Source organism: Hemitrygon akajei, chromosome 11, assembly GCF_048418815.1.
Source record: "Hemitrygon akajei chromosome 11, sHemAka1.3, whole genome shotgun sequence".
Lineage (NCBI taxonomy): Eukaryota > Metazoa > Chordata > Chondrichthyes > Myliobatiformes > Dasyatidae > Hemitrygon > Hemitrygon akajei.
This window is the reverse complement of record NC_133134.1, coordinates 138,744,943-138,771,988: the sequence shown is the minus strand read 5'-3', so window position 1 is coordinate 138,771,988 and position 27,046 is coordinate 138,744,943. Positions and strand designations below refer to the sequence as shown.

Genomic DNA, 27,046 nt, shown 5'->3' with positions numbered 1-27,046 from the left:
CTTCACCTTCTATATTCAATGCCCTGAAAGATGAATGTAAGCACTCCTAAAGCCCTTTTTACCACCCTGTTTACCTGTGACTCCACTTTTAGAGATCCAGATACCTGACCTCTAAGGTGCCATTATTTTGCAGCAATTTGTAGAACCCTACTATTCACTGTGAAAGTCCTACCATTGCAGTCAGTGACCATGTTATTGGGTACACCTGTATACATGCTCATTAAGAGTGCTTTAAATGGCTAGTAATGGCATATATCAAAAACTTGATTTATGCCATATTGGTCACTCTCCAATATGCTTACTGACAGAACCATATTAGGACAAATACCGTAGTATCATGCACCTGACCCTGACACACCTAGAAAACAAACACATTTATGTCAGGATGCTGTTCCTGGATTTCATTTTTGCATTTAACACTATAGTAAGCAGTTTCATACTTATGGGAATGCACATCACGCACAACCTTTCATAGTCTCAGAACACATCCCACGCAGCTCACCAACTCTTTTGAGGAGTTTGAAGAGAGCTGGACGTTGCACAAGCATTCTCACGTCATCCTACCGAAAGGATGCTAACAAGCTGCTTCAGAGCTTGGTACAAAACTGCACGGCAGTGGACAGGAAGGGTCGACAATGGGTAGTCAGAATTGTCCAACGCATCAGTGGCACCAGCCTACCCAATGTCAAGGAGATATGTACAGAAAGGTGCCGGAGAAAGACCAGTAGCATCATAAAGGATCCTACACATCCTGCTCATGGACTGCTTGACTTACTCCCATTAGGGAGGAGGCCATGCAGCATCTGTGCCAGGATTACCAGACTGCAAAACAGTTACTTTCCCCAAGCAGTAAGGCTGAGCAACTCCTCCACCTATTAACTCCACCACAACTTTATTATCTCCCATTAGCCACCTTATGTACAGCCTAGCATCAATTTATGGACATACAGTCAATCTATTTTAAGAACAGTATTTATATTTACTGTGTTTTTTAATATTATTGTGTTCTTTATCTTTTGAGGGTTTTTTTTAATTGGGAGTAACAATTATTTCTTTCTCATTACACTTGTGTACAGGAAATGACATTAAATAATCTTGAATCTCTTAATACAAATATCTAAGTTGCTAATTATGAGGCAGCAACTCAGTGCATAAAAGCATGCAGGCATGATCAAACAGTAAAGTTATTGTTCAGACCAAATATCAGAATGAGTAAGAAATGTGATCTAAGCAACCTTGACTGTAGAATGATTGTTGATGCCGTACGGGGCTGTTTGAGTATATCAGAGACTGCTGATCTTTTGGGACTTCGACACACAGCAGTCTCTAGAGTTTACAGAGAATGGTACAAAAAACAAAAAAAATCTTAAGTGTAATGTCTGGATTCATTTCTTTTAGAGCAATCACCCACCCTCCCTCCCTTAGCACTATGTATAGATCTGTTGTCTGCACATATGCTGCTGACTTTGCACGCACCTTGCTCTCTCCCTCGCTGCAATTAGAATACGCCAGTTAAAGCCATCTCACGCATGTATGAGTTTATTTAATTGATATGTAGTTATGTACAGACACAACAAACAGGTGAGGAATACTAACCTGAATGTCAGAAAATATCACGAACTGCACCAGCAGTTACAAGATGAAACATTGAGAGTTAAGCGGCACAAGAAAACTGTCACAGGCAATAACGAAAGATCGCGTGAGTACCAGTAAAAGACGCGGTGAATTTAAAGTGAAATAACATTGTGATGGGTTCAGTCAGGAAAGTTGACAAATTTGATAGCGCTAATGAAGGCTGGGAGTCATATATTGAGAAGGTTGATCTGTATTGTAATGCAAACAAAATGAAGGAGCAAAAGAAAGGCCTTACACTTCTTAGCTTAGCGGGCCTGAAGAACGTACAGTCTGTTACGCAACTTAGTAATCCCTACAAAGCCAGCAAACAAGATGTTCGATGAAATTGTCACAATTTTACAAAATCACTTGAGCCCTAAACCATTGGCAATAGCTGAAAGATTTAGATTTTACAAAAGGAACCAGTCAAAAGATGAAAGCATTTCCAAATACATTGCACAGACATTTCTGAATACATTCTACTCCCTGAGTACAGGCAGAGACTGAAGACTGCAGCACCAGTAGTGAGGACCGAGAAGGTATGGACAAGGGATGCTCAGGACCCCTTACAAGACTGCTTTGAATCTGTGGTCTGGACCATGTTCAGAGATTCCTCTTCGAACCTGGATGCGTATGCTGCAGTTGTTACCAACTTCATTAAAACCTGAATGGATGAGTGTGTGCCTACAAAGACTTGTTACACATTTGCAAACCAAAAGCTGTGGAGGAACCAGGAGGTGCATCATCTACTGAAGGCTAGATATGTGGCATTTAAGTCCGGTGACCCAGGTTTGTACCAGAGAACCAGGTATGACTTCCGGAGGGCTATTTCAAGGGTGAAAAGACAATTTCAAATGAGATTGGAGGTGACTTCGGATGTACTCTGGCAGGGTTTGCAAGACATTACTTTCTACAAAGTGAAACCCAATAGCATGAATGACAGCGATGCTTCACTACCAGGTGAACTCAGCACCTCCTATGCCCGCTTTGAAAGGGACAATATAACTGCAGCTGTGAAGATCCCTGCTGCAACCTGTGATCTGTGTCTCGGAGGTTGATGTTAGTTCTGTCTTTAAAGAGAGTGAACCCTCTCAAGGCGGAAGGTCCCGATGGAGTACATGGTAAGGCTCTGACAACCTGTGCCAACCAACTGGCAGGAGTATTCAAGGACATTTTCAACCTCTCACTGCTACAGGCAGAAGTTTCGACTTGCTTCAAAAGTCAACAATTATACCAGTGCCTAAGAAGAATAATGCGAGCTGCCTTAATGACCATCGCCTGGTAGCAGTCACATCTACAGTGTTGAAATGCTTTGAAAGATCGGTCATGACTAGACTGAACTCCTGCCTCAGCAAGGACCTGGACCCATTGCAATTTGCTTATCACCACAATAGGTCAACGGCAGATGCAATCTCAATGGTTCCTCAGATGGCCTTAGACCACCTGGACAATACAACAATACAAAAATACAAACACCTACGTCAGAATGCTGTTCATCAACTATAGCTCAGCATTTGACACCATCGTTCCCACAATCCTGATTGATAAGTTATAGAACCTGGGCCTCTGTACTTCCCTCTGCAATTGGATCCTCAAGTTCCTACTTGGAAGACCACAGTCTGTGTGGATTGGTGATAATATCTCTTCCTCGCTGATGATCAATACTGGTGCACCTCAAGGGTGAATGCTTAGTCCACTGCTCTACTCTGTCTATACCCATGACTGTTTGGCTAGACATGGCTCAAATATCATTTGTAAATTTGCTGATGATATAACCATTGTTGGTAGAATCTCATTTGGAGAATAGAGGGAGTACAGGAGCGAAATATGCCAGCTAGTAGAGTGGTGTCACAGCAACAACCTTGCACTCAACATCAGTAAGACGAAAGAGCTGATTGTGGACTTCTGGAAGGGTAAGAGGAAGAAACACATACCAATCCTCATAGAGGGATCAGAAGTGGAGAGAGTGAGCATCTTCAAGTTCCTAGGTGTCAAGATCTCTGAGGATCTAACCTAACCTGACCCAACTCAAAATATTGATGCAGCTATGAAGAAGGCTAGACAGTGATTGTACTTCATTAGGAGTTTGAAGAAATTTGATATGTCAATAAACACATTCAAAAACTTCTGTAGATGTACCGTAAAGAGCATTCTGACAGGCTGCATCACTGTCTGGTATGGGGGGCAGGGGCAGTGGGGTGCTACTGTACAGAACCAAAAGAAGCTGCAGAGGGTCGTAAATCTAGTCAGCTTCATCTTGGGTACTAGCCTACAAAGTACCCAGGACATCTTCAGAGAGCGGTGTCTCAGAAAGGCAGCATCCATTATTAAGGACCTCCAGCACCCAGGGCATGTCCTTTTCTCACTATTACTATCAGGTAGGAGGTACAGAAGCCTGAAGGCACACACTCAGCAATTCAGGAACAGCTTCTTCCCCTCTCCTATCCGGTTCCTAAATGGGCATTGAATTTGTGAACGCAACTTCACTTTTAAAATATATATTATTTTTGTTTATGCACTATTTTTAATCTATTCAATGTACATATACTATATTTATTTATTTTTCTTCTACATTATGTATTGTATTGAACTGCTGCTGCTAAGTTAACAAATTTCACGACACATGCCGGTGACAATAAATCTGATTCTGATTCTGATTCAGAATTGCGCAATCTTTCCCAGTACAGTACTGTGATTTTAGAAATAGGCTTCCTGATGCATTAAGGGACTGACTTGTAGTTGGCATGCGTAGTGGAAGCACTCAAACAAGGCTACTGGCAGAAAGAGGCCTAACCTTAGAACAGGCATTAACCATTGCAATAGTTTTAGAGACTGCAGTAATGAGTGCAGGAGAACTGCAGAAAAAGAGGTTAGAATGTGAAATGCACAAAATGATTCTGAATTCAAAATGCAAAAAGCCAAAAATGTTATCAATTTGGCAAATTCTCCCATGACGTTAATGGCTGTTGGTTCAAAGTAAAAGTCTGCAGAAAGGGTCACAGTCAAGGTCACATGGGGAGAATGTACAAGTCAGATAAAAAGCACAACTGAGTGAAAAGTCTCAAACACAAAACTGAGCAAATGCATAAAGTTACCAAATTTAAAACAGATTCAGACAGCATTGATTCTGACCAAAGTGAACCGTCATGCCTGGAACTGTACAGTATTACTGAAGCAGATCAAAAAATCATCTGGATCACAATAGATGTGTCTGGTGTAAGACTGAAAATGGAGTTGGATACAGTGTCAGCTTTGTCCATGACTCAAGAGGCTGTTTATAACAGACTGTTTTCTAAAATACTATTAGAGAAGACCTCAGTGATGCTAAAAGTGAAAACGTATCTCCCAAAGGCAAACTGAAAGTAAATGTGATGTACGGAGACCAAGTACAACATTTACATATTGAAAATGGAGGGCCAGAACTTCTTGGACAGGAATAGTTGTAAAAAATGTAGGCTTTACTAAAAATAGACAATTGACGGATAATGTAACTCGGTTACTTAGCATAATTCATCTGGCACAAAATAGAGAGGAAATGAGTGTGGCAGTTGCTTTGGATGCAGAAAGAGCATCTGATAGATTGGAATGGGATTTTTTATTTAAGGTACTGGAAAAATATGAGTTAGGAAAATCTTTTATAAAATGGATTAAAACCTTAAATATTAGTCCTCAAGCTAAAGTAGTGACAAACGGTCAAATTTCAACATCATTCCACTTAACAAGGTCAACTAGACAAGGCTGCCCATTATCACCTGCCCTATTTGTATTGGCGATAGAACCATTAGCTGAAATAATTAGAACGGACTCAGATATTGTGGGCTTCAGAGTTAACCAAGAAGAATATAAGGTTAATTTATTTGCTGATGATGTTCTGATTTATTTAACAAACCCATTGCAATCGTTGCAAAAATTATCTTTTAGATTGGAAGAATATAGGAAAATATCAGGGTATAAAGTAAACTGGGATAAAAGTGAAATTTTACCCCTTACCAAAGGAGATTATAGTCAATGTAGACTAGTAACTCAATTTAGATGGCCAACAAATGGTATAAAATATTTAGGTATAAGAGTTGATAATGATATAAAGAATTTATATAAACTAAATTATTTGCCATTATTGAAAAAAATAAAAGAAGATCTTGATAAATGGATGATGTTACCAATAACATTAATAGGTAGAGTTAATGCTGTAAAAATGAATATATTTCTTAGATTACAATATTTATTCCAAACATTACCAATACAACTGCCTCAGAAGTTTTTTCAAGAATTGAATAAATGTGTGAGGAAGTTTCTTTGGAAAGGAAAGATGTCAAGAATATCGTTGGAAAAATTGACATGTAAATTTGATTTAGGAGGGTTACAACTTCCAAATTTTAAGAATTATTACAAAGCAAATCAATTTAGATTTATTGCATCTTTTTTTGATGAAGAAAAACCGGCATGGATTAAAATAGAATTAGATAAGATAGGAGAAAATATACCAGAAGATTTTATATATAAATGGGAATCCAAATGGATACGGGAAAAGAAAGAATTTCTTATATTAAGACATTTGATTGATTTATGGAATAAGGTAAATATGGATGATGAAATAAAGAAATCCTTATTAGCAAAAAGAACCTTAATTCAAAATAGGCTTATTCCTTTCACAATGGATAATCAACTTTTACATAACTGGTTTCAAAAAGGGATCAGATATATAGGTGACTGTTTTGAAGGAGGTATATTGATGTCATTTGATCAATTAAAAAATAAATATCAAATATCAAATAACACTCTTTTCTGTTATTTTCAATTAAAGGCCTATTTACGAGATAAACTGGGTCAAACAATGTTAATGCCAAAACCTAATGAAATAGAAATCTTAATTCAAAAAGAAAAAATTTAAAAAATTACATCTTGTATGTATAATTTGATTCAAAAACAATTAAACCAGGAATTCATAAATCAAGACAAAAATGGGAAACTGATTTGAATATTAAAATTGATGAAAAAAATTGGTCAAGACTATGTCTTGATAGTATGATAAATACAATAAATGTCCGACTTAGATTAGTACAATATAATTTTTTACATCAATTATATATAACACCACAGAAAATAAATAGATTAAATTCAAATTTATCTGACCAATGTTTTCAATGTAATCAAGAAATTGGTACCTTTTTACATTCTACTTGGTCTTGTTCTAAAATTCAACCTTTTTGGATAAATTTAAGACTTTTACTGGAACAAATTATTGGAATACAACTCCCACATAGCCCAATATTATTTTTACTAGGTGATATTGAAGCGATAATACCGAAACCTAAATTGAATAAATATCAGAAAAAATTTATAAAAATTGCATTGGCAGTAGCCAAAAAGCTATTGCAGTTACTTGGAAATCAGATTCATATTTAACTATGGATCATTGGAATAATGAATATTAGCTGCATTCCACTTGAAAAAATCACTTATAATTTAAGAAATGAATATGATATATTTTTGAAAATTTGGCACCCCAACTACAAAAGATAGGTTTAAATATATAGGTCCTTTGAAGATAAAATTATAAGTTATTTGGGGAAAATAAAAACTAAAGTTATCTTGAACTCCGTGGAGCATGTGGGGATCCTCCGATATCCAGGCAATCTTTCTATCTTTTTTTTTCTTTCTTTTTTCTTTTTTTTCTCTTTTCTTTTTTTTTCAGATAGGGATCTAAGGGGGGAGGGACAATATTAATTTTTCACTATTCTAATATTCTATTCATTTTATGTAATTCTCTTAAAAATTTAATAAATAAATACAAATTTTAAAAAAGCTCTCAATGTGATAGCAACAGGCAACTGCAGCCCAAATGATAGCAGTAATCAGTGCTTAATGCAAGTCAGAAGGTGTTTCCAAAGGAAATTTCAGTGATGACTACTACTCAGTTACAACATAAGGCACTGTTCCTAGGAGCCCACTCCAATGACATAGTGTTCAAGGGTACCGTACAACACAGCGATGCTGGTGGCCTGTCATGTCTTTCACTATTGGCAACTGATAAAGAAAAGTCTTCATTCTGTGACCCTGCAGAAGTGTTCCACACTGCACTGGTGAACCAGTTGCCATTAACAATTTCCAAAATACAAAGGGAAACAAGGAATGACCCAACATTGTCTATGAAATCACGATGCAAGGATGGCCAGCTCATGGTAACCCTGTGTTTCCAGAGTTCTCAGCGAGACAAGAACGACTGATAGTATGTCAAAGAATGCTGATGTGTGGATCTCTTGTTGTGGTTCCCTCTAAACTGTGCACCAGGGTGTTAGAAAATTTACCTGAAGGACGCCTGGGTACAGTCAAGATGAAGAGTCTCGCCCAGAGCTACGTGCGATGGCTACGAATAGATAAACAGATTGAAGATTTGGCCGAAAGCTGTGCCAAAAAGTTAAAAATGCACCCCCACAGGAGTGGCCATCATTACCATGGCAAAGAGTACATAGTGACTTTTCTGCGCCATTCATAGACTCCATGTTTCTGATTGCTGTGGATGCTCATTCGAAGTGGTCTGAGGTCACACTAATGAAGTCAACCACTTCAGCAATGACTGTCTCTGCCCTGAGGACTATCTTTGCCAGAAATAGCTTACCTGAGCAAATTGTGAGTGACAAAGGACCACAATGCATGTTAGAAGAATTCTAGTTGTTCATGAAGAAAAATGTAATCAAACATTTCAGGTCATCTCCTCACCACTGAGTAATGAATAGGGTAGCTGAAGAGTTTATCCACACCTTCACGAAGTCCTTTAAAGTGATGGACAAGGAGGACATTTCTCTACAGCACAAGGTGAACAACTTTCATTTTGTGTTCATGCGACGACAAATCAAATACCTGTAATGTTGTTCATGAGCAGGAATCTGAGATCTCACATAGACCTCCTGAAACCAGATCTACAGAGGGTAGTGCAAAATAAACTGCTCAGCTAGTTGCCAAGCAAAGTAGCAAGGAACTTCGAGATTGGACAGGAAGCCCTAGCGCGTGATTACCGAGAAAACAAGTGGACACCACTGGACCACTGATATGCACAGTGGAATCATACATTGGAGACGTTATGTGGACCAGATACTGGATGCTCAGCTGAAGAACACACCTAAGTTAACTGCATCTAGCAGGATGAACACGTTACAGTCACCGGACTTGCCTCTCAGTGATGATGTCACTGACAGCAATGTCACACTGGAAAGTGAGAACATTGTCTTAGACAAGACACCTACCAAACCTGATGCCACACCGCGTCCAGAGGCACTATACTGAAAGAAACAGAGCACCACCCAAATGACTGAATCTTTCCAACTGTGAAGTTGTTACGGACTGTTATTGTCGAAGCATGTTCATTTGGGATATGGGTTTATGAAAGGGAAATTTAATGTTTTGTACATATACAGTTTCATGTTGCATTAACCTAAAGGAAGAGGAAGTAAAATGTATGGATCTATTTCTTTTAGAGCAATGACCGCCTCCCCTGCACTACATATTGATCTGTTGTCTACACACATGCATTGTTCTCTCCTCTCTCTTTCTGCAATGTGAATACATCAGTTAAAGCCATCTCCCATGTGCATGCTTTTATTTAATTCATATGTGGTTGTGTACAGACACAACTCTGAGCAAAACTGCCTTGTCAATGTGTGAGGTTGGAGGAAAATGGCCATACTGATTCAAGCTGACAGGAAGGTGACAGTAACTCAGGTAACCATGCATTACAACAGTGGTGTACAGAAGAGCATCTCTGAAGGTACAGCATGTTGAACCTTGAAGTGGATGGGCTACAGCAGCAAAAAGACTATGAACGTACTTTCAGTGTCCACTTTGTTAGGTACAGGAGATGAGTAATAAAGTGGTTACTGAGTATGTTTGACTTTCCAAAATACAATACCTCACACACCAGAATTATACCTCATTTGCCATTCCTCAACCCACTTACCCAGCTATCCGTTCAAGGTCCCCTGTAATTTTTGATAATCTTCTTCACTTTCAGTGATACCACCTATTTTAGTGTCATCTGCAAGCTTACTAATCATGCCTTGTACATTCTTGTCCAAGAGCTCCCATGCCAAAGCTGTGCTGATGATCCCCAATCAATCCTTCTCCTTCCATTTACATGTATCTCCTATCCCTTAGAATGCTGTCCAGTAACCCTACCACAGATGTGTTCCTTACTGATCTCTAGTTCTCAGGTTTTTCTTTGCTGCCCTTCTAAATAAAAGCACAACATTCACTACCCTTCGATCTTCCAGCACCTCACCCTGGGCTTATGATGATGTAAGTATCTCAGCAAGGCTCTAGCAATTTCTTCCCTAGCTTCCCACAATGTTCTTGTACATGCCTAGTCATGCCCTGGAGATTTACCTTCATTTATTTTAAGACCTGCAGCACTTCTACTACAATAATGTGGACTATTGCCAAGCCAACCCGATAACTTTCCCTAGTTCCTCAATCTTCGTATCTTTCTCTTTGGTAAAAACAGATGAAATATGCATTGAGGACGTTGGCCATCTTCTGCAGCCCCACCTATAGATGTATACAGTAATCTTTCAAATCTAAAGTTTGAGAGGCACTATTTTCTCTCCATTTACTTCCCCTCCCCTCCCTATTTCACTCGCAATATCTATTTGGATTCTCATTAATCCCCTCTATCAAAGCCATTTTTGTCCTCCTGATGTTCTTCCTGAGTATGTTCCTGCATCCCCATACTCCTTCAGGGATTCACCTATTCCTAGCTTTCTGTCCCTGACCCATGTCTCCTTTTTGTTGTTGTTGACTATTTGTGGACCTATAGTACAATCTAAACAATGTGATCATCCCCTTATTTTTTGGCTCCACCTATGTAGCCTCACTGGATGATCCTACAGTAGTATCATGTCTGACCACTGCAGTGATATTCCCCTTAACTAAAAATGCAACTCCTTCTCCTCCCTTTCCTTCACTTTCCGCCCTGAGCCCAATTTTTGTAATGGCTGTAATATTACAAATCAACATACCCATCCATGAAAAGCATAAACTCCAGAACTGAGGATATAAGCATTAGGTTAGTACACTTCACAGGTGGAAAACCAGGAAAGCAAGAAAGGCAAAAGGAAATTTTTTAAGGATAGATACTAGAAGAGTGAGAAACTGGAAGGCATCACTCCCTGGTATTGGCCAGATGAATTCCACGACATCATTAAAATAAATTAGATGCATCTGTATCAGTTGTGAAATTACTAACTTCCAATAGCTTCTAATTAACATTTGTCATATTAGGAGTACTATATCAATTATATGAAATGCTGAACTAAATTGGTATCTGCTGTTTTTTTTAGGTCCATATAGCAGTGAGTAGGACAAATGTCAAGCTTTATCTTGACTGTGTGGAGATTGGAGAGAAACTCATAAATGGCCTTGGAAAAATCTCCTCAGAAGGATTTGAAGTGCTTGCAAAACTAGTAAACGTCAGTGATCCTGGTAGTAGTTCAGCGCCAGTAAGTGATAAATGGAATTATTTTAACTTCTTTGAAGTGTTTTACTTTGTTGATGTTTTTGACGTGTTTTCTTTTGATTGCATCTGGTTTTAATTGGTTGTTTAGTTTCAGTTACAGGCATTTGAAATGGTTTGCAATAATTCTTTTGCGGAAATGGATAAGTGCTGTGATCTACCGGCGTTGGTAAGTCATAGTAAATAACTTGAGGCATCAATGTTAAGCCAAAGGATGTTAGCTTCCAAAAGCTCAAGTTTATAAAGGAAGATGACAGGCAAAATCACACAAAAAATGCAATTTGGTTGTTACTTGAAACAATGATATCAGCCCAGATACTGCCTGCTTTTAAATGCCATGAAATTATTTATCCAAAGTGGAGCCTTTGTTTAATAGCTCATCTAACAACTGGTTCCTCCAGTGCTTCAGCAGTGCACTGGAGTGCCATTTTAGGTTATGCCCTTAGTTAGAATTTATAACTGTTTGACTGAAATAAAGATGTTGATGCTTGAATCCTTGAAATACATTTTTTATTGCAAATGAATGTATGAAATTAATGCAGGTGGATAAGACATGATTGAGGATCACTTGTACACTTTCTATTCTTTTATAATGGACCCAGGCTCCGTTATTCCTTTTCAAACTACAAAAACAATAATACTCAAAAGGATTTAATTGACATTTCTCTGGAAGTAATGTTGTTTTATTATTTCACTTCCCTACCATAATGCGAAAAAAGAACATACTGAACTGTGGTCTCATTGGTTATTGTAAGTCATTGATAAAAGGAAAAAAGTGTATACAACCATTTGTTCACAACTTATTATTCTTGTGTTTTTTTGAAAAGCACAAACATCTAAAGACATGATGGGCCATTTAGCCAAATTCTGCTCTGATGTTTTGTAGTCTTATGGCCCAAATTCCGTTTACATTGTGGTAGCACAAATACAAAATAAACCAACTGGACAATTCCTGTTGTGAATGCATAGATGTGTGCTTTCATGTCAGTTAAAGCAATAGGATCCATTTAATGTGTATCCGTTTACTAACTTCCCAAGGGCGTATTTGTTATTTTCTTGTGAGGAAAATCCACAGGCTGCAAGTTCATACTGTTGGCAGCCAGCTTCAGTCTGTCAGTGCAGAAATAACCACTGTGCATGGGATGAGTCATAAAGTCAAACAACATAGAAACAGGTCCTTCAGTTCCAGATGTTCCATGCAGACCAAGATTCCCATCTAAGCTAGTTTCATTTCCCCATGTTTGGTCAATATCCCTGTAAATCTTTCCTATCTATGTGTCTGTCCAAGATCCTTCTAAATGTTGTACTTGTACCTGCTGTAATCATATGACTTAATTAGATGTGGAACCAATGTAATGCAAACATCAGAGGCACTAAAGTTAATCATAAAGAAAGAAAAATAGAGGGTCATGGGGTAGTGTGGGTTTAGTACTTTTTTTTAAGGATTATATGGGTCAGCACAACATGGAGGGCTGAAGGGCCTGTACTGTGCTGTAGTGTTCTATGGTTAGACTATAGACAATAGACAATAGGTGCAGAAGTAGACCATTCGGCTCTTCGAGCCTGCACCGCCATTCTGAGATCATGGCTGATCATCTACTATCAATACCCGGTTCCGGCCTTGTCCCCATATCCCTTGATTCCCCTATCCATAAGATACCTATCTAGCTCCTTCTTGAAAGCATCCAGAGAATTGGCCTCCACTGCCTTCTGAAGCAGTGCATTCCACACCCCCACAACTCTCTGGGAGAAGAAGTTTTTCCTTAACTCTGTCCTAAATGACCTACCCCTTATTCTTAAACCATGCCCTCTGGTACTGGGCTCTCCCAGCATCTGGAACATATTTCCTGCCTCTATCTTGTCCAGTCCCTTAATAATCTTATATGTTGCAATCAGATCCCCTCTCAATCTCCTTAATTCCAGTGTGTACAAGTCCAGTCTCTCTAACCTCTCTGCGTAAGACAGTCCAGACATCCCAGGAATTAACCTTGTGAATCTACGCTGCACTCTACAGCCAGGATGTCCTTCCTTAACCCTGGAGACCAAAACTGTACACAGTACTCCAGGTGTGGTCTCACCAGGGCCCTGTACAAATGCAAAAGTATTTCCTTGCTCTTGTACTCAATTCCCTTTGTAATAAAGGCCAACATTCCATTAGACTTCTTCACTGCCTGCTGTATTTGCTCATTCACCTTCAGTGACTGATGAACAAGGACTCCTAGATCTCTTTGTATTTCTCCCTTACCTAACTCTACACCGTTCAGATAATAATCTGCCTTCCTGTTCTTACTCCCAAAGTGGATAACTTCACACTTATTCACATTAAACGTCATCTGCCAAGTATCTGCCCACTCACCCAGTCTATCCAAGTCACCCTGAATTCCCCTAACATCCTCATCACATGTCACACTGCCACCCAGCTTAGTATCATCAGCAAACTTGCTGATGTTATTCTCAATACCTTCATCTAAATCATTGATGTAAATCGTAAACAGCTGTGGTCCCAATACCGAGCCCTGTGGCACCCCACTAGTCACCATCTGCCATTCCGAGAAACACCCATTCACCGCTACCCTTTGCTTTCTATCTACCAACCAGTTTTCTATCCATGTCAATGTCTTCCCCCCGATGCCCTGACCTTTGATTTTACCCACCAATCTTCTATGTGGGACCTTATCAAATGCCTTCTGAAAATCGAGGTACACTACATCCACTGGATCTCCCTTGTCTAACTTCCTGGTTACATCCTCAAAAAACTCCAATAGATTAGTCAGGCGTGAGTTGCCCTTGGTAAATCCATGCTGGCTCGGCCCAATCCTATCACTGCTATCTAGATATGCCACTATTTCATCTTTAATAATGGACTCTAGCATCTTCCCCACTACTGATGTTAGGCTGACAGGACGACAGTTCTCTGTTTTCTCCCTCCCCCCTTTCTTAAAAAGTGGGATAACATTAGCCATTCTCCAATCCTCAGGAACTGATCCTGAATCTAAGGAACATTGGAAAATGATTACCAATGCATCCGCAATTTCCAGAGCCACCTCCTTTAGTACCCTAGGATGCAGACCATCTGGACCTGGGGATTTGTTAGCCTTCAGTCCCATCAGTCTACTCATCACCATTTCCTTCCTAATGTCAATCTGTTTCATTTCCTCTGTTACCCTATGTCCTTGGCCCATCCATACATCTGGGATATTGCTTGTGTCTTCCCTAGTGAAGACAGATCTAACATACTTATTAAATTCTTCTGCCATATCTCTGTTTCCCATAACAGTTTCACCCAATTCATTCTTCAAGGGCCCAACATTGTTCTTAACTATCTTCTTTCTCTTCACATACCTAAAAAAAAGCTTTTAGATAGATAGATAGATACTTTATTCATCCCCATGGGGAAATTCAACATTTTTTTCCAATGTCCCATACACTTATTGTAGCAAAACTAATTACATACAATACTTAACTCAGTAAAAATATGATACGCATCTAAAATCACCCTCTCAAAAAGCATTAATAATAGCTTTTAAAAAGTTCTTAAGTAGTTTACTTAAATACATTGAGTCCTAACCCCGGCACTTTAACATATCTTACTCCTGGCGGTTGAATTGTAAAGCCGAATGGCATTGGGGAGTATTGATCTCTTCATCCTGTCTGAGGAGCATTGCATCGATAGCAACCTGTCGCTGAAACTGCTTCTCTGTCTCTGGATGGTGCTATGTAGAGGATATAGAGGATGCTATCCTCCTTTATATTCCTGGCTAGCTTGCGTTCTTACCTCATTTTTTTCTCCCCGTATTGCCTTTTTAGTTAAGTTCTGTTGTTCCTTAAAAATTTCCCAATCATCTGTCTTCCCACTCACCTTAGCTCTGTCATATTTCTTTTTTTTAATGCTATGCAATCTCTGACTTCCTTTGTCAACCACTGTGGCCCCTTTCCCCCCTTTGAATCCTTCCTTCTCTGGGGGATGAACTGATTTTGCACCTTGTGCATTATTCCCAAGAATACCTGCCATTGCTGTTCCACTGTCTTTTCTGCTAGGATATCCATCCATTTAACTTTGGCCAGCTCCTCTCTCATGGCTCCATAGTCTCCTTTGTTCAACTGCAACACTGACACCTCTGATCTGCCCTTATCCTTCTCAAGTTGCAGATAAAAACATCATATTATGGTCACTACCTCCTAATGGCTCCTTTACTTCAAGATCGCTTATCAAATCCTGTTCATTACATAACACTAAATCCAAAATAGTCTTGTCCCTGGTCGGCTCTCGTACAAGCTGTTCCAAGAATGCATCCCGTAGGCACTCTACAAACTCCCTATCCTGGGGTCCAGCACCAACCTGATTCTCCCAGTTCACCTGCATGTTGAAATCCCCCATAACTACTGCGACATTACCTTTGCCACATGCCAATGTTAACTCCCTATTCAACTTGCACCCAATATCCATGCTACTGTTTGGGGGCCTGTAGACAACACCCATTAGGGTCTTTTTGCCCTTACTGTTCCTCAGTTCTATCCACACAGACTCTATTTCTCCTGATCCTATGCCCCCCTTGCAAAGGACTGAATCTCATTCCTCACCAACAGGGCCACCCCACCCCCACTGCCCACATTTCTGTCCCTACGATAGCACGTATACCCTTGTACATTCATTTACCAGGTCTGATCTCCCTGCAGCCATATCTCCGTTATCCCAAAAACATCATAGTTACCCATTCACACCTGAGCTTCAAGCTCATCCACCTTATTTCTGACACTTCGTACAGATATAGAATTTTTAGCCCATTTCTCCTGTCTCTGTTTAAATTGCTGCCTATTGTGCTTAACCCAGCTCCCCAAACTCCCATCGGGCTATATGCCCCTTGAATTTTGTTGTCCTTCCTAAATTTACTTATTCTTTCTGCACATTTAACTCCATGTTCCATCATACCATCCCTCTGTACATGTGTCCTTCTTATCACTTGTTCCGCCTCACCTTTCTCTACTACACACTTAATATTCCGGAACCGTGTAGTCCCCACTTGTCCTTTATTCTTCATCTCGCTATCCTCTCTCACATTCTGGATCCCTGCCCCCTGCAAATTTAGTTTAAACCCCCCCCGAGAAGCACTAGCAAACTTATCTGCAAGAATGTTAGTACCGCTCCAGTTCAGGTGTAAACCGTCCCGTCGGAACAGATCCCACCTTCCCTGGAACAAAGCCCAATTATCTAAAAACCTGAAGCCCTCCCTCCTGCACCATCCTCTCAGCCACGTATTAATCTGTATAATCCTTCTGTTCCTTGCCTCACTCGCACGTGGCACAGGTAGCAATCCTGTTACCCTGGAGGTCCTGCCCTTCAGCTTCTCACCTAACACCCTGAACTCACTACGCAGGACCCCCTCACTCATCCTACCCACGTCGTTGGTCCCTACATGGACCACAACATCTGGGTTCTTGCCCTCCCTCTCGAGAATAACCTGCACCCGATCTGAGATGTCCTGGACCCCGGCACCAGGGAGGTAACATACCATCCGAGACTCCCGATCATCCCCACAAAATCTCCTATTTGCCCCCCTGACTATAGAATCCCCTATCACTACCACTCTCTTCCCTCCTCCCCTTCCTAGTCGAGGGTCCAACCTCAGTGCCAGAGACAGGACCACTGCAACTTGTTCCTGGTAGGTCATTCCCACCAACAGTATCCAAAACGGTATACTTATTGTTGATGGGAACGGCCACAGGGGTGATCTGCTCTCTCTGTCTGCTCCTCCTGCCTCTCTCGACTGTCACCCATTTGCCTACCTCCTGTCTCGTCGGTGTGACTACCTCCCGATAACTCTTATCTATCTCTGTCTCTGCCTCCCGAATGATCTGTAGTTCATCCAGCTCCTGCTCCAATTCCCTAACTCGGTCTGATAGGAGCTGCAGCTGGATGCACCTATTGCAGGTGTGGTCATCAGGGACAACTGTGTTGACTCTGACCTCCCACATACTGCATACGGAGCACACCACTGCTCTAACTGTCTCCCCCATTACCTGATTCTATGGTTCATATCTGGATATATGTAGACCAATTTCCTATGAATCAGTTGTCAACCCAGTAATGATATCAAGTGCACTCTAATGTGCATGAAATGTCTTTTATGTGCAAATTGCACACAGATCATTTCAAATCTAGGCAGATATATGTCCATGAATTGTTATTCAGAACGTAACAAGGTTTTCATGAAATGATAGAAATGATTGTTTAGTTTCATTTCAATAGTTCTGTTTAATGTTAGAGAAATGTATACAATATACACCCTGAAATTCTTCAGACGACCAGGAAAACAGAAGAGTACCCGAGAGAATGAGTGACAGTTAACGTATTAGAACTGCAAAGCGCCCCACTTCCCCCTCCCACGCACAAGTAGCAGCAAAGCAACGACCCTCCCTCCCCCACCCACTTCAGCAAAAAACCATCAGCGCCTTCCACCCGCTGAGCATGCAGTAGCAAAACCTCCAATGAGACCATGATCTGCAGTACAACAAAAACTAATCGATCACCCAACAATTCGACAAACCACCGTCTCTCTCTGTCTGTCTGTCTGTCTCTCTCTCTTTCTCTCTCTCCCTCCCTAATAAGGGAAAAAGTGGTGTCCCCATTTCACAGCGAGAGGAGGAAACACAATAAACAACTTTAGCAATGCAATTTTAAAAAAATGTCTCCCAAAACAAGTCCCTGTCAAGCACTGGTTCAAATTCAGATTATTTCCTCACCAGCTCTCGTTTGTCCACTGCCGTTTCCTCCTCCACCATAACTTCCAGCTCTCAATCTCTAGTTCTGTCCCTGCACCAATTAGCCTAAACCACTCTTTCCTTTCCACCAAACCCTCAATGCCAGTCTCGGACCCTCTACCCATCAAATGCCCTCTCCATCCCTACAGCCATATGATACAGATACGTCCCACACCACTGACCATAAAACTGCAACCCATCTTCTTCACCACTGGTTGTAGCATTAGAACAACCCCTCAGTGACCTCAGGCTGCACTTCCCTTCTGACTCAAATCCTATGGCACCCAGGCCACTCTCCCCTCCCCCCACCTCTGTTCTTGGACTCACTTGAGACAATACATAAAGGGATGGCCCTCCCCCTATGTGAGGTTGATTCACTGGAGCTTGATGTTATGGGCAATTTCCACATTATAAATGGCAGGCCAGTTGTCATGGTAATAGCTCAATGGGGACTTACCACACTATAGATTTAGAGACAAAATTCAAAGCAAACCGGACTCTACTCAATGTTAGGTGAAAAAAGTTTACAAATTTAAGACTAGCCAGTAGATCATAGTAACAGATTTGAAAATTGATCTCGTCAAGTTCTCAGAAACTTTCTGATTGCCTCTCACCTGCAATGTGAAGGTTTGCCTTGGGATGTTTATGCATCACATTTCATGGATAGCTGAATAGATTCACAAAAGTTTGCTAAAGAAGATTAATAGAATTCTATTAATGGCTTCTTTACCATTTCGGATTTGCATGTTCCTACTGTCTATGTGATCCATGAATTATGATAATTGAAGTATTTTCCTGATTTCAGAGAGATGCTGTGAAATGTCCCCCCCGTGCTCAGCCCTGCACTTGCTCAAGGGTAACCAAAGGAAGTTCGGGTCCTTCAGGACTACCAGTGAGTTCATTGTACAACACAGTGTCTTAGCTATAAAATAGAGATGTAAAAAATAGTATAGGGGAGACCAGATCAATACAATTAGGCAACATGATAAATGGAATAAATATTATTGTTTTGGGAAAGATAAACAATACATATTTTATAGCTTTAACTACATATGGCAGACCTGGAATGGGTTTTTATGTCCGTTTGTCAAGGGCATGATAAGTACTCAAACTCCTTATAAATATCAATCTGTTGAAGTCTCTTGGAGATTAGAAGTGGTCTAACTTTAATGGGAGAAAAATGATTAGTAAGCAGGAGGGACACATCTTAAATTTGTCTTTGGGCCTCTTTGGATTAAATCTGATAAACTGCAGTCCAATGAGTCATTTGAGTACAGTTCACTTTCCTGGACTCTTTCATTTCAGGCAGGGGTGGGATGGGGTGGTATGCCGGTCACGAACGAGGGACCAGTACGGTGAAAATTGTGGAAGCTCATCTTCATTTGTGCATTCTCCATATTGTGGTTCATTTCTTCCATGAATATTTTCAGCTTCATTCAAAGACTGAACTTAAGCCACAGCAGCGAATGAAAAACTAATCAGATTTTGTGCTGTATCTTTCAGTCTCTCTTGCATATATTAATGCTACCTGAAATAAGATTACCTGATTAAATTAATGGTAGCCTAAATGCTTTACCTCAGCACTATTATCAACCAATAATCCCATAATCCCGCATTTCTTTTAACATCCCAAAAGCTATCTAACTGGGACTTGAATATATCCAGAGGCTGTACATCTGCAGAACTTTGGGAAGAGAATTCCAGAGATTTACCATAAACTGAATCATGGAATTTCCAACAACACACACAAAATGCTGGTAGAACACAGCAGGCTAGGCAGCATCTATAGGGAGAAGTGCTGTGGACGTTTCGGGCCGAGACCCTTCGTCATGGAATTTCCTCTCATCTCAGTTCTGAATGACTAAGCACCTATCTTGAGACTGTGACCTATGGTTTTAAATGCACAGGTCAATGAGACAAGGGAAAGAGTCTCTGTTACACGCTCTCCATTGCAAGTATTTCAGATTTATTTTTGACTTAGATTACGTGAAATATGCAGTAGGTCAATGCAGAAGTAAAATTACTATAAGTTACAAAAATAAATAAATAGCTCAAAAAGGAATAATAAAGTAGTGTTCATGGGTTCATGGACCATTCAGAAATCTGATGATAGAGGGCTGTGTCTGACACGTTGAAGCTGAATATGAAGCTGTTTCAGAATCACTGCAAGCAGGGCCTTCTCTTTGATGGTAGTAACGAGAAGAGGGTATGTCCTGTATAGTCAGTGTCCTTAGTGATAAATGCCACTTTCTTGAGGTACTGCATCTTGAAGATGTCTTTGATGGTGAGAAAGGTTGTGCTCATGATGGAGTTGACTAAGTCTACAGCCCCCTGTGGCCTTTTGCAGTCCTATGCATTGGAGCATCCATGCCAGGTGGTGATGTAACTTCTCAGAATGCTCTACACTGTACATATTTAGAAATCTGTAAGAATTATCTTTGAGGTGTTAACCCTCAGTGAGGAAAAGATGCTATTTCCGATCCATACCGACTGTGGTCTCCCGATAAGGAATTTCAGGGTCCAGTTGCTGAGCGTGGTTCAAAGACCCAGGTTTTGAAGGTAGATGATTAGTACTTAGGGGATGATGATATTGTTACTGTAATCAATAAAAAGCAGCTTAATATTTGTTTTGCATTTGTGTAAATGCTCCAAAGCAGAGCAGACAGCCAATGAGATTGGCAGAAGGCAAACTACAGCAGGTCCAGGTCCCTGCTCAGGCAGGAGTTAATTCCAGCCATGACCAACCTCTCGAAGCTCTTCATTACAGTAGTTATGAGTGTTATCAGGCAATAGTCATTGAGACAGCTCAACCTGCTCTTTTTGGGCACCGGTACAATTGATGTCCCTTTGAATCAGGTGAAAATCTCAAATGCATCAGTGAGAGATTGGAAGTGTCCTTGAATACTCCAGCCCGTTAGTTTGAACAGGTTTTCAGTACCCAGCTAGGCACATCTTCGGAGCTGTGATGCCTTGTGAGGGTTCTGGATTTTCCAACATCAACCTCTGAGACAAGTGATCACAGGGCTGCTAGATGCTTTGGGGACTCGCAAAGATGTAGTGTTAGTTCTCCTTTCAAAGTGTGCATAAGGGGCATTGAGAGTGAATCATCACTGATATTTGTGCTGTTAAGTTTCTCTGGTAAGACATCCTTATTCTTGTACTGAAATCCTCTTGGAATAAAAGCCAACAAAAATTTCTGCCTTCCTATTTGTTTGCTTCTAGCTGCAACTTTCAGTGATTCATGTACAAGAATGCCCAGGGACACTCAGACAGACTTCAAAGCCTTATTGTTTAGAAAAAAAATCTGTGTTTTTCTCCTTTCACTTAAAGTGGATAACCACACATTTTTCTACATTTTGTTCTACCTGCCATATCCTTGGGCTGCATGTACTTTACAGAAAGCCTTCTGAAGGTCCCAATAATTACAAGCTCAAACATGATTTCCTCAATATAAATCTTATTGCTTCTGCCCAATCCTATTATTACTTTCTAAGTTAATACTGCTAAAACCTCACTAAAAACACAAAATGCTGGCAGAACTCAGCAGGCCAAACAGCATCTATGGGAGGAGGTAATAACAACGTTTCGGGCCGAAACCCTTCATCAGGAGTGAAGTAACATGGGATGGTCGAGTGGGGATAAGAAGTGGGGGGAGGGATGAAGTAGAGAGCTGGGAAGTGATAGGTTGGAGGGAAATGGGCTAGGGGAAGGTGGAGAATTATGGGAAATAAAAGAGAAAGAAAGGTAGGGCTGGGGGGAGATTATAGTGAGGGGGGAAAAAAGAGAAAGAGAACCAGACTGAAATAATAGATAGGGATGGGGGTAAGCGGGGGCAGGGGTATCAACGGAGGTCTGTGAGTTGGATGTTCATGCCGGCAGATAGGAGGCTACCCAGACGGGAGATAAGGTATTGCTCCATCGACCTGTGCGCAGCCTCATCTTGATGGTAGAGGAGGCCATGGACAGACATGTCGGAGTGGGAGTGGTCTGTGGAATTGAAGTGTGTGGCCACAGGGAGATCCCGCCACTGCGGGAGGACTGAGCGCCGGTGTTCGGCGAAACGGTCTCCCAGTCTGCGGCGGGTCTCCCCAATGTATAAATGGTCACATCAGGAGCACCAGATACAGTATATCACCCCAGTTGACTCGCAGGTGAAGTGGTGCCTCAGCTGAAAGGACTGTCTGGGGCCTGGGATGGTGGTGAGGGAAGAAGTGTGGGGGCAGGTGTAGCACTTCTTCCGTTTGCAGGGATGAGTGCCTGGAGGGAGGTCTGTGGGGAGGGATGGGGAGATGAATGGACAAGGGAGTCGCGTAGGGAGCGATCCCTGCGGAAAGCCGAGAGTGGGGGGGAAGAGAAGATGTGGTTGGTGGTGGGATCATGTAGGAGGTGGCGGAAGTTACGGAGGATTATACGTTGATCCTCACTACATGCTTCTTATGCTGCCCATATCATCACTGAGTTTTATTGTATCAGCACAGGTACAGGTAGAACACAGAACATAGAACAGTACAGCGTAGGAGCAGGCCTCTTGTTCAATGATGTATGTGCCAAGCATATGCAAAATATGATTAATTCCTTCTGCCTCCATATTCCTCCATTCTCATAATCATATGTCAGTCTAAAAGCCTCTTGAACACCACTCTCAGTCTGCAATGAACCCACATTAATTTTTTCTGAATCTTTTTTTTACATATCTACAAATCTTGTGCAATCTGTTTATTTCTTGTTACTTTCATATTTTTCTATTTTACTTTTCTCTTTCTGTGTCAGTTCCTTTGCCTTCTGTCATGTTTTCTTGAATCAGAATCAGAATGAAGTTCATTATCACTGTCTTATGTCACGAGAAATTTGAAGTTTGCAGCAGTAGTAGAGTACAAAGACATAAACTCACTACGACTTAAAAAATAAACAGTAAGAGAAAGAATAATCATGAATAGAGCATGTCATTTACTTAGGAGCAGGGGGAGGGGCTCCTTTATTATCACCTGGATCATTTTAACAAGGAATCTCAGACAGTTTTAGAATGCTTCTGATGGACAGTAATGTAAGAAGGGGTTATGAGCATTGGATATGTTGACTTTTGTAGGGTTTCAGATTAATTGCTTTAAGCTTGGTGACCACTTGCCAAACTTTCCACTTCTGTTCTCTTTGGTGACTCTCATCCAGGGGTCAATATGGCTTCCAAGTTCTTCTTGGAATCAGTAGGTTGTACAAAGTCTATGTAACTACCATTATTGAATTAGCTGGATGGCTGTCGTACATATAATGTTTGAGCTTATAGACCTATGAAAATGTCTTGTTTCCTTGGTGCTGCTTTTGAGTGAGTGCATTTGCAAAAAGGCTGAAAGATCTTAATGTTGCTCAATCTTCCTGTGTCAGAATCACTATTGATAGCACTGTTGTCAGCAGAAGAAGGTGCTGTAAGTTTCATTTGATGGTATTAAATTGAAATCTTGACACTCGTGCTCAAACTGCCCAGACAACTGACGGGGAGGAGAGGGGTCCATGACAATTTTGAACAGGATAAGTGAGAGTGGATCACTCTGTTTACTTCTGGTCATGAATGGGCTTTAGCTAAGTATTGGAGCATGAGATCATTGTAGGCTGTCTACATTTCATGAAGTTTCTGAGGCCTGTGAACATCACTCCTTCCAGATAACCTCTAGGTTATCGATGTATCATTTTGCAGATCTTCTATGAGTTTGATGAAATTCTTTTCTGCATCATTTTTGACTGAATCAAATACTTTGACCAGATTCACAAAGACTATTATTAGTTTCTGTTATTGTGTTTGGCTCCTTTTATGAGGTATTTATGTATGTATTTATCAGTGCCCTTCCAGTCCTTAGAACCATGCCTCCCCAGCATCTCGCGACAAAACCGACTAACTCTAACGTAATCACAGGACAATTTCTAATGACCAGTTAACCTATGCAGTATGTCTTTGGACTATGGGAGGAAACCAGAGGACACAGAGAAAACCCACTCATTCCACGCAGAGACATACAGAGGCTTCTTACAGAACGGCACTGGAATTGAACTCTGAACTCTGGAGCAAGCCGAGCTGTAATGGCTTCACTACCGTGGCACCCAAAGGTACAGCGATCTTTTTTACGATCATGATATTTTTGTCTGGCTTTACGGCAACAAAGCCCAAACATTTTGACTTCACGATCTCAGTGAGACTCATAAGACCATAAGATATAAGAGCAGAAGTAAGCCAGTCAGCCCATCGAGTCTGTGCCGCCATTCAATCATGGGCTGATACAATTCTTCCAGTCAACCCCACTCCCCTGCTTTCACCCCATACCCTTTGATGCCCTGGCTAATCAAGAACCTATCTATCTCTGCCTTAAATACAGCCGATGACTTGGCCTCAACAAATTCAACAGATTTACCACCCTCTGACTAAAGTAATTTCTCTGCATCTCAGTTCTAAATGGATGTCCTTCAATCCTGAAGTCGTGCCCTCTTGTCCTAGACTCCCCTACCATGGGAAATAACATTGCCATATCTAATCTGTTCAGGTTTCTTAACATTCAGAATGTTTCTGTGCGATCTTCCCTCATTCTCCTGAACTCCAGGGAATACAGCCCAAGAGCTGCCAGACACTCCTCATATGGTAACCCTTTCATTCCTGGAATCATTCTTGTGAATCTTCTCTGAACCCTCTCCAATGTTAGTATATCCTTTCTAAAATAAGGAACCCAAAACTGCACACAATACTCCAAGTCTGGTCTCACAAGTGCCTTTTAGAGCCTCAACATCACATCCCTGCTCTTATTTTCTATACTTCTGGAAATGAATGCCAACATCGCAATCGCCTTCTTCACCACTGACTCAACCTGGAGGGTAACTTTTAGGGTATCTTGCACAAGGACTCCCAAGTCCCTTTACATCTCTGTATTTTGAATTCTCTCCCCATCTAAATAATAGTTTGCCCATTTATTTCTTCCACCAAAGTGCATGACTATACACTTTCCAACATTGTATTTCATTTGCCACTTCTTTGCCCATTCCCCTAAATTATCTAAATCTCTCTGCAGGCTCTCTATTTCCTCAACACTGCCCTCTCATCCACCTATCATGAGTAAATTTAGCCACAAATCCATGAATACTGTAGTCCAAATCATTGACATACATCGTAAAAAGAAGCGACCCCTGTGGAACTCCACTGGTAACCGGCAGAATAGGATCCCTTTATTCACACTCTCTGTTTTCTGCTGACCAGCTGATGCTCCACCCACGCTGGTAACTTCCCTGTAATTCCATGGGCTCTTATTTTGCTAAGCAGCCTCATGTATGGCACCTTGTCAAAGGCCTTCTGAAAGTCCAAGTACATCAACTCTACTCCTTTGTCTACCCTGCTTGTAATTTCCTCAAAGAATTGCAGTAGGTTTGTTAGGCAGGATTTTCCTTTCAGAAAACCATGCTGGTTTTGACCTATCTTGTCATGTGCCTCCAGGTACTCCGTGAACTCATCCCTAACAATCGATTCCAACAACTTCCCAACCACTGATGTCAGGCTAACAGGTCTATAGTTTCCTTTCTGCTGCCTCCCACCCTTCTTAAATAGCGGAGTAACATTTGCAATTTTCCAGTCATCTGGTACAATGCCAGAATCTATCAATTCTTGAAAGATCATTGTTAATGCCTGCACAATCTCTCCAGCTACTTCCTTCAGAACCCAAGGGTGCATTCCATCAGATTCAGGAGGTTTATCCACCCTCAGACCTTTAAGTTTCCTGAGCACCTTCTTAGTCATAATTTTCACTGCACAAACTTCACTTCTCTGACACTCCTGAATGTCCGGTATACTGCAGACGTCTTCCACTGTGAAGACTGAAACAAAATACACATTCAGTTTCTCTGCCATCACTGCATCTCTCATTACAATATCTCCAGTGCCATTTTGTATTGGTCCTATATCTACCCTCGAGTTTCCTTCTGCAAGTTTTTAAAAGCTCCCCAATCCTCTATCTTCCTTTTGACTCATTGCTTTGATCTTTGTGACATGACTGAACTTAATTGGCCCATTGTCAATGCCCTACTTATTGCAAGGCTTTTAATATATCTTCATCCTCAGTATTGGATATCAGTACCACCCTGCATTTTTTTTAAACTTTCAAGGACGGGCATCGATATGAGCGTGAGGGTGAACTTCACTGACAATGAGCTTTAGATCTTCTCATTTCATTGGGACCTGGAGTGCCCAATCCCTCCATCCCTCAAAGGGCTTCTACCATCTATTTCTTGTCAATTGACTTAGGATGTAGAACACAGAAGAGTACAACACAGGAACAGACCCTTTAGCCCTCAATGTTGTGCCAAACCAATTAAAATAGTGATCACATAGCCAAGTAAACTAGTCTCTTCTGCCTAAACAATGTCCATATTCTTCCATTTTTCTTACATTCATCTGCTTATCCAATCATCTCTTAAAAGTCCCTAATGTATCTTCCTCTGCCACCATCCCAGGGAGCACATTCCATAACCCATCTCATTACAGGCTTCTTCAGCTCATTTTGTTCAACGTTGCCTCTGTAGCTACCGGTTCGTAGACACTGAAGTTCAAATACATTTATTGTCAAAGTATGTTTGCTATATACAACCTTGAGATTTGTCTTCTTGCAGACAGCCACAAAACAAAAAACCCATTAAAACAGCCAATGTGCAAAAAAAAGAATGAATTGTGCAAACAATAAAAAGTAAACAAATAACATTCAGAACTAAAGTTCACAAAAGTGAGTTCACAGCCATTAAAGTAGTCATCACTGCAGCCAGTCCAGGACGCTGTTAGGTGCAGGCCACAACCTCAGTTCTGTGTAGAGACGAGTAAACCTCACGGAACAGTGAGCTGAATACCAACATGTCCCTCACCTCCGGCCGAATACTCTGACCTTTTCAATGCAGCCCAGCATTTAAATCAGCCAAACATCAGCTCATTCCTTGTTCTCAGCCTCGGGTATAATTCATGTCAAGCAGTTGGGCCTGTTTGAAAAGATCAGCGTTTGAAGCCTACCTCAGCTCATGGGAAAGGGGTGCTGGACCATATTTTTAAACAACTGCTGTCCTGGTGAGATATGTACTCCCACTGTCCACTAAATTATGCAATTCAAGCGTTTTGATCTAGTAACGATAGAAGGCCTGTGATTTATTTCTCAGTCA

The 27,046-nt window shown here is 40.9% G+C and overlaps 1 protein-coding gene across 1 annotated transcript in view; it reads left to right on the top strand.

The window, feature by feature from the left end:
- The window catches only part of LOC140736058 (collagen alpha-1(XIV) chain-like), a 182,569-nt gene that overhangs the window by 133,060 nt on the left and 22,463 nt on the right, over positions 1-27,046 (top strand). Inside the window, 3 exon segments of the mRNA XM_073061781.1 lie at positions 10,947-11,105; positions 11,211-11,288; positions 18,684-18,770. Coding sequence (XP_072917882.1) covers positions 10,947-11,105; positions 11,211-11,288; positions 18,684-18,770 — 324 coding nt within the window.